Source organism: Lagenorhynchus albirostris, chromosome 19 (genome assembly GCF_949774975.1).
Source record: "Lagenorhynchus albirostris chromosome 19, mLagAlb1.1, whole genome shotgun sequence".
Taxonomy (NCBI): Eukaryota; Metazoa; Chordata; class Mammalia; order Artiodactyla; family Delphinidae; genus Lagenorhynchus; species Lagenorhynchus albirostris.
Window position 1 is genome coordinate 41,378,679 of NC_083113.1, and position 9,652 is coordinate 41,388,330.

The window sequence follows — 9,652 nt, forward strand, 5'->3', positions numbered from 1 at the left end:
TGACAGGTTATGATTGTCTGCTCACCTTGTTTTTACATTTTTAATGAGTTTGGAGAAATTGCATTCCTTTCTCTCATATTAGGACTTAAAATTTCTACTTTGTGTCTCTTCCAGCCTTAGCAGTCAGGAGAAATATCAGTGATTAGGAGGCTGACATTAATGCTAATTGGAAGTTAAAGGTTCATCTTTTTAGAGTTGTGAGTTTGTGTTCTCACTGCCACCACCTAACTCTGAAACCTTGGAGGAATCATTTAACATTCTTGGTCTCGGGCCTATCATCTGTAATGTGAGAGTTGAACTAGATCTCTATAAAGTACTGTGCTGCTCTAAAATTCTGTCATGCCATGTTCTGACTTTTAGCCAAGTGTCAAACATAAAGTGATTTGCACATTATCTGGATATAGTATACACTCAATAAATTGGATCTATTTTTAGTTATTAGGGCATTTTCTCATGAAGAGTTTTCTGCAGTTTGATGATCTTGATAATAAAAGAATGGAAATCAACCAGGTTTTATTCATTTTCATTTGGGTAGCCCTGCTCTTGGCTACTTCTGCACAGCCCAGACCAGTAGGGAAAGCTCCAGTATTCGGTGAATATTCTTTGTCTCTTCATTTCGAACACATCCTATGACTGCCATCTAGAAACTGGATTTGCCATGTTTCTGGGTGATGGTATACTGAAAGAAAGAAAATAGGAGTGATAGGAGTGACTGGTAGTGAGGGGTCTGTAGTAAAATTTATAGATTTTTTTTTTTTTTTTTTTTTTTTTTTTTTTGCAGTTCGCAGGCCTCTCACCGCTGCGGCCTCTCCTGCTGCGGAGCACAGGCTCCGGACGCGCAGGCCCAGTGGCCATGGCCCATGGACCCAGCCGCTCCGCGGCATGTGGGATCCTCCCGGACCAGGGCACGAACCCGTGCCCCCTGCACCGGCAGGCTGACTCCCAACCACTGCGCCACCAGGGAAGCCCAAATTTCTAGATTTTAATACTTACAAATATTAAAAACAGATTTGTATTCTGAACAGGCTCATGGGTGTCTCCTTTATATTAAAACCCTATTCTGAAATAACTGTTAATAAAAAGTTAAAATCAAGGACCTATGTGGATTGACTGGGGAGAAAGAAACTAGAAATTATGGACTTTATGTTTTTAGAATAACCAAGTTCAGAGAGTTTCTTTGCCATCATCTAGTCTAGTTTGTGACTCATAGAATTCATTCTGAAACATCCAACCTCCATTAGAAAACTGCTACAGTAGAAAGCACTGCTTCCCAAGGCAGCGCATCCAGTTGTTGAATTCCAGTCCTGTGGAAGCTATTTCATTAACCTAAATGTTTCTGTATTTGTCTCCTTCATATGACAGCCCATACATCTTCCTCTCTAGCATTAAATTTCCTCCCAGTCTCCCAGCTCTCTCATTCTTCCCTCTTCTGTTCTCATTCATACTCTTTCAGACTTCCCTTATTTTTTTTAATCTTTGATTCTCCTTCATAGTGTCTTCGTTTACATCTTCCTCATTCCTTCTTTACAATGTAAATAGAAATGAAAAACACAAGTAAATAGCAAAACAACTTTTCTTTCCATGCTTTTACCAAAAATATATTTTAAACAAATAAACCCATGGCAACCTCTGCACAGCCCTGACCAGTAGGGAGAACTCCTGCTGATGACTGTTTTTTTGTCACTTATTTGGAGTCATCCCATTATTAAAATTTGAATATTACTCTTATCCCAAGACAAAAGCTGAAATATTCTTTTCACAAAGTATTACTGGTAGGTTAGTAGTAATTTATAAATGTATAATTAGGATTGATTTTTCTCAGTGTTTCTTCATTGCTCAGCCCCTTTCTAACCTTCATTGACTGAAACCAGATGCTTATATCACCATCTCTAATTTTGCAGAATTGATCAGTCCTTACATTACATTTAACATTGATTCTGTATGGAACATAAATTGTTTTCCTAATGCATATGCATTCCATAGCTCTTTCAGTCTGTACCCATGCAGCATAACATTAACCTGACTAGTTAAATGAAAGGAATGTGCTAAAATTTAGTCAGCATGCAGTCTGCTAATAAATAGTTAAGATTTGCTAGAGAAATATATCACAGTTTATAAGAAAGACCACGGAAGTTAGTGTTGGGTTTTATATGATTTGTTTGAAAGTTAATAAAGCTGTGTCATTTCTGTCTAAACAACATTAACCGTCTTGAGAAATGATGATATAACTGGAGCTTCTGACTAAACATGATTTTACAGTACAGGTGTGACTTGTTAAGCTGTTTCTTTGAAGGTCAAGGATGCTCTTTCTCTAATTGTTTTAGATCTTAACCATTGAAATCAGAACATTTCTATTTTTGGTTAAATTTGTTTCCAAAAACTGACAGATAATGGACAATCAATTGGTGATAATAATACATAATTCCATTTAGCTAAGGATTGCACAGGTAATTGCAGTTAGTCCCAGTTGCTGGCATATAACAGAGGTGGCTAAAACAAGATCCACATGAAAGATGATGGTGGCTTGGACTAGGGTAAGAGTGGTAGAGTCAGTCAGAAGTGGTCAGATTCAGGACATATTTAAATGTAGAGATGTCAGAATTTGCTGTTGGGTGTGAGAGATGCTAAGGGGTTTTTGCCCTAAATAATAACTGGTAAAATGGAGTAGCCTTTATCTAACATAGGAAAACTGTTGCTGAGGGAACTAGATTCTGTATACAAACAGATGTTTGTGCTTGACTGACATTTGTAGTCACTAGAGAACACTTATAGAAGAAAGATGCATTGGAATTTGTGAAAGAGACTGAAAGTAAATATTATGTGTGGATCAAAGGGGGGCACTATGTTCTTTTAAAACTTTATATTAGTAGAGAGTGTCATGCACAGTATGTTTGTTCTTAGATGTTCTCTATTAAGTAATTTGCCATCGTTTAAACAGAAATGTTTATTCTACAGTGAAACTTGAAATCCTCAATGTTTATGATTGTCAAGCCTCTTAATTGTTAAGTATTGTTGTAAAGATACTTCTGAATATATAAGTGCACCAAAGATTCTAATATACTTCCGTTTTTGCTTTTGAGACAATACTTTATCCATAGTAATTCTGAATTTTATTTCTTGAGATAGAGATTCCTAGTTAAAATCCAGTTGGCAGAGATGGAATTCATTGAGACATGAAATTTAGTATTACATTTTTCAGTCACATAATTTATAGGCCATATACTTCTGTGTGACTCAGTTTCTTTATCTGTAAAATGGATAAACAATAGCACCTATGTTATAGGTAGTTGGCAGGGATTAAATTGGTTCGTCCATGGAAATTGCTTAGAACAGTGCCCAGCATATAGTTGGTGCACAATAAATGTCAGCTATTTTTTTAATTTTTATTTATTCATTTATATATATTTTATTGAAGTATAGTTGATTTTTTTTGCTATTATTGGTGTTAAATTTATTTTTTAAATGTCTTAATATAAAATACAACTTGTTTATTGGAAAAAATAACATTTGGTAACTATCAGTTTCCTAATCTGGTATTGGAATTCCTTTGTTAACTTTTTTTTTTCTGGTTGTCTCACAATAATTTTTTTTTATTGGAGTATAATTGCTTTACAACGTTGCGTTAATTTCTGCTGCACAGCAAAGTGAATCAACCATGTGCATACACACATCCCCTCCCTCCTGTACCTCCTTTCCCCCCACCATGCCACCCAACTAGGCCATCACAGAGCACCAAGCTGAGCTCCCTGTGCTATACAGCAGGTTCCCAGCAGCTATCTGTTTTACACCTGGTAGTGTATTTATGTCAAACCTAATCTCCCAATTCATCCCACCCTCCCCTTCCCACCCTGTGTCCACACGTCCGTTCTCTACATCTGCCTCTCTATTCCTACCCTGCAAATAGGTTCATCTGTACCATTTTTCTAGATTCCACATATATGCATTAATATATGATATTTGTTTTTCTCTTTCTGTCTTGCTTCACTCTGTATGACAGACCCTATGTCCATCCACATCTCTACAAATGACCCAATTTCATTTCTTTTTATGGCTGAGTAATATTCCATTGTATATATGTACCACATCTTCTTTATCCATTCATCTGTTGGTGGACATTTAGTTTGTTTCCATGTCCTGGCTATTATAAATAGTGCTGCAATGAACATCGGGGTATATGTGTCTTTTTTTTTTTTTGGCTGTGTTGGGTCTTGGTTGCTCACGCAGGCTTTCTCTAGTGTGGCGAGCAAGGGCTACTCTTTGTTGCGGTATGCGGGCTTCTCATTGCGGTGGCTTCTCTTGTTGCGGAGCACAGGCTCTAGGCGTGCGGGCTTCAGTAGTTGTGGCACGCGAGCTCAGTAGTTGTGGCCCGCGGGCTCTAGAGCACAAGCTCAGTAGTTGTGGTGCATGGGCTTAGTTGCTACACAGCATGTGGGATCTTCCCAGACCAGGGCTCGAACCCATGTCCCCTGCATGGGCAGGCAGATTCTTAACCACTGCGCCACCAGGGAAGCCCTATATGTGTCTTTTTGAATTATGGTTTTCTCTGGGTATATGCCCAGTAGTGGGATTGCTGGGTCATATGGTAATTCTATTTTAAGCTTTTTAAGGAACCAACATACTGTTCTCCACAGTGGCTGTATCAATTTACATTCCCACCAACAGTGCAAGAGGGTTCCCTTTTCTCTGCAACCTCTCTAGCATTTATTGTTTGTAGATTTTCTGATGATGACCATTCTGACTGGTGTGAGGTGATACCTCATTGTAGTTTTGATTTGCATTTCTCTAATAGTGCTGGTGAGCATCTTTTCATTGTTTCTTGGCCATCTGTATGTCTTCTTTGCTGAAATGTCTATTTAGGTCTTCTGCCCATTTTTTGATTGGGTTGTTTGTTTTTTTGATACTGAGATGCATGAGCTGTTTATATATTTTGGAGATTAATCCTTTGTTCATTGATTCGTTTGCAAATATTTTCTCCCATTCTGTGGATTGTCTTTTGTCTTGTTTATGGTTTCCTTTGCTGTTCAAAAGCTTTTAAGTTTAATTAGGTCCCATTCACTTATTTTTGTTTTTATTTTCATTACACTAGGCAGTGGGTCATAAAAGATCTTGCTGTGATTTATGTCAAAGGATGTTTTTTCCTATGTTTTCCTCTAAGAGTTTTAGTGTCTGGCCTTACATTTAGGACTTTAATCCATTTTGAGTTTATTTTTGTGTATGGTGTTAGGGAGTGTTCTAATTTCCTCAAAATACTAGCAAACAGAATCCAACAACACATTAAAAAGATCATACAACATGATCAAGTGGGATTTATCCCAGGGATGCAAGGATTCTTCAATATACACAAAACAATCAATGTGATACACCATATTAACAAATTGAAGAATAAAAACCATATGATCATCTCAATAGATGCAGAAAAACTTTTGACAAAATTCAACACCTATTTATGATAAAAACTCTCCAGAAAGTGGGCATAGAGGGAACGTACCTCAACGTAATACAGGCCGTAGATGACAAACCCACAGCAAACATCATTCTCACTGGTGAAAAACTGAAAGCTTTTCCTCTAAAATCAGGAACAAGACAAGGATATCCACTCTCACCACTATTATTCAACATAGTATTGGAAGTCCTAGCCACAGCAATCAGAGAAGAAAAAGAAATAAAAGGAATACAAATTGGAGAAGAGGAAATAAAACTGTCACTGTTTGCTAATGACATGATACTATACATAGAAAATCCTAAAGATGCCACCAGAAAACTACTAGAACTAATCAATGAATTTGGTAAGGTTGCAGGATACAAAATTAATGCACAGAAATCTCTGGCATTCCTATACACTAATAACAAAAGATCAGAAAGAGAAATTAAGGAAACAATCCCATTTACCATCACAACGAAAAGAATAAAATACCTAGGAATAAACCTACCTGAGAAGGCAAAAGACCTGTACTCAGAAAACTATAAAACACTGATGAAGAAATCAAAGATGATATAAACAGGTGGAGAAATATACCATGCTCCTGGATTGGAAGAATCAATATTGTGAAAATGACTATACTACCCAAAGCAATCTACAGGTTCAGTGCAATCCCTATCAAATTACCAATGGCATTTTCCACAGAATTAGAACAAAAAAATTATACAATTTATATGGAAACACAAAAGACCCCAAATAGCCAAAGCAATCTTGAGAAAGAAAAATGGAGCTGGAGGAATCAGGCTCCCTGGCTTCAGACTATACCACAAAGCTACAGTAATCAAGACAATATGGTACTGGCACAAAAACAGAAATATAGATCAGTGGAACAGGTAAGAAAGCCCAGAGGTAAACCCACCCACCTGTGGTCACCTATCTATGACAGAGGAGGCAAGAATATACAATGGAGACAAGACAGCCTCTTCAATAAATGGTGCTGGGAAAACTGGACAAGTACATGCAGAAGTATAGTTGATTTACAATGTGTTAATATCAGGTGTGCAGCACAGTGATTCAGATATATATATAGATAGATAGATATAGATAGATAGATAGATATGTATACTTTTCCCTTATAGGTTATTACAAAATACTGAGTATAGTTCCCTGTGCTATACAGTAGGTTCTTGTTTGTTATCTATTTTATATATAGTAGTGTGTAAAATGTCAGCTAGTATTAAAAGGGAAAATGGGAAAGTTTGCTTCTAAGGTGATTGGATCATGTGTTCAAGTTAAACCCTTTATTCCCAAAGCTATAAATGTAGGTTTGTTGCTCTTTTATCCACAGTACATATTTTGATAATGCTCTTTTGAATATAATGAGATTTTTTATTCTTGGATTTTAAGGAAACTTTAACAAAATATTTCATACATAATCTAAATTGTTCTTTTTCTTCTTACATGTGGAGATACTGGCTGAAAATTTTTTTAGTTGCAAACTTTTCTTATGTGCTACTGTAACATTTATTTATTAGCACTTTGATTTTCAAAACACGTTTTAACCCTAAATTATGATTTTGTCATTGCAGGCAAGAAGACAACAAGACCCTAGTCCTGGATCCAGTTTAGGTGGTGGTGATGACCTCAAACTTCGCTAATTAGTGGCACAAAAGATGTGCCCCCCGCCCCGTCTTTACATATTCATTTCTAGTCGGCAGAAATAATTGACCAGAAACTGTGATAACTGGAGGTACTACGGTCTATTTCTCAACCTTAGGCAGTAACAAGACATCACAACTGCCATGGTTTTGCACTATGATATAATACCTGCATTTCTAATTTTGTATGCATGTAGCCAGTAATTATTTGAAATTTTCTTCTATGCAAGCTTACCTTGTTGACATTATTTTAGTGAGTTGAAACTATCCACTTGTAAAGCTCTTTTTTTCCACCATTTTAATTTAAAAGTTCATGTCATTTTAGAACAGGTCAAGAAATTAAAATTTTTATCAGAGGGTTTTTTCCCCTAATCAGTTGCTCTATTTTTTTTTTTTTATTTTAGATGTGTTGGTTATACAGCTTCATTTTAGATAAATGTTCTTGGTTTTTTTGTTTTGTTTCCCCTGTTTCCTTCTGTGTTTTTATAGTCTATGGCATTTTAAAACTGCTGATGGTTTGCATTATTTACAAGCTAAAAACCTAGTAGCATAGAGCTGTCTGCCACACCTTCTAACACAAAGTTTACAGTTGTTAAAGTTGCAGTATCCTTTTAAATGTTGATAATCAGTTCCTTTTCTTTCCTTAACATAAATTTTAATTGGTATTAACTCTGGTCTGCCCCAGATCTGTTTTAGATTCTGTTCTGTATTCATGAGTTTGTGTGGAGATATTCTCCATATATGATAATATTCTACTGAAATGCCTAAAGAAGTCACAGGCTGGCTTCTGTTTTATTCAGGGATTTTTTTTTTTAAAGTCAATCAGAAAAGGGATACTGGAGCTTCTTCATGTATGTAACAGCATATTAAACTGGAGACAGTGATGAATCAGCTACAAAGGTAATGTTGTATTAAAATCATGTTTAAGATAGCTGCTTTTATGTGTATTTTATAATGCATGCTTTTGTAAAAACAATTCTAGGTGATGAAAGATTAGTCTTAGAAAATGTACATCTGTGCAGAGGATACATTTTCTTCCATTAATTATTCTGGAAAAAAATTCACAGGTTATATATATGGTATTTTCCAAAAGGACTATTAATAGAACCTTTTGAGATGAATTAGTAGAAGAATATTTTTGAAATAGGCTCACTATCAAATTGATTGCAACTTTTTTTTTTTTTTAATACAAGACTGGAAAAAAGTGCTAAGTCATGTGGTACCTCCTTACAAATATTTTTCATGGTCATTTTTGGTCATAATTAAATGTTACTACATTTCTGAATTTTTGCAAAAATGTATTTTATCAAAATAGAATGGCATTATTTTAAAGAGTTTGAAAAACTGACATGGTCAATTCAGAAAATGAACTGAAGTCTGAATAAGGTTATTGCATTTAAAACATATATGTATACTTGACTGATAAGGGAGGTGTGACTTTCATTGTATATAGGTCTTATAATTCATAAACATATCCTGTATCTCAGAATAAAAATATTTGTTATATATTTGAAGTCATGCATGGTAAAGGAGTGTGTTTAAATTGTTATAAACAATAATGCATCATAAAAGACCATGCTGATCTTGTGTAACTAAGTACTATGAATGAATTTGGTTGGTATTTGGTGTTGTGCAGCTCACATGTTTACACACTCAGTGCCCTAATTTCCCCTGAGGGAATCACCTTTTAAGTGGTCCTTACAGTGCTGTTTTAAGGTTACTTTATCACAGAGCTCCTTGGTTTTTGACTTCTGCACTTAAATTTTTTCTTTTCTAATAACATGATGATGGCACATTTTTCTCTATTGTTTCTAGCTAAGGGCTTTCAGTCCACCAGTAACTAAGATCAAATGTTACTAAATGTTCATGTTGCCATCCTTCTGTACATACTGTCATTTAGCATTGTGCTGCTTCCATCTGTCTTAATGCTGGCATTAAGATCATGAGCCCTTTTTCTCCAAAAGTGCAGGCTTTGAAAACTGCTTTTTTTTAAGTTATTGGTACAATTTGATATTTTTCCATAATCTATATTTAAACAAAATTACATCATTGCATCATCTTTTCTAAATTCATCCTCATTAAAACTTGCCTTAAGCTACCAGATTGCTTTTGCCACCATTAGCCATATTGTGTGTTTGTATGTTTAATTTACTTTCACAATAAACTTCTGTGTAGTGAACTTCTGGGTTTTGGCTCTTTATTAACATAATCCAACAATTTCTGTTCTGGTGTTCATTATAACATAAAAATTGATTTTGTTTCTGAGCTGTTCTTGCATTCTGCTTCTTAACCTTAAAATAAAAACCACCACCAACAGCAGTGGCATCTAGTGGTCATTTCTGTTAATTCCAAAGAAAATCTTTATATAACACAAAGAATACTAATTTCGCAGTGGGTATTATAGTTTTCAAAAAATCTGCCTTGATTTACCCATCCTATGAGGTATGACTACAGAGTAGTGACCTTGGAGGGGAGGAAGAATTCCAAAAATTACACATCCAAATAACTACCATCTTTCAAACTATTCATTTTAGGAATATACACTCAAGTTGATTGTGCTGGTGTCATTTCAGAC

General features: G+C 35.4%; 1 protein-coding gene across 2 annotated transcripts in view; it reads left to right on the top strand.

Annotated features, from left to right (window-relative positions):
• The window catches only part of CBFB (core-binding factor subunit beta), a 59,641-nt gene extending 50,245 nt beyond the window's left edge, over positions 1-9,396 (top strand). For both annotated transcript variants that reach the window (XM_060130274.1, XM_060130273.1), the window contains exon 6: positions 7,009-9,396. In XM_060130274.1, the coding sequence (XP_059986257.1) occupies positions 7,009-7,031 (23 nt within the window). In that variant the 3' untranslated portion in view covers positions 7,032-9,396. The remainder of the gene's footprint in view (positions 1-7,008) is intronic.
• The last annotated feature ends 256 nt before the right edge of the window (positions 9,397-9,652 follow it).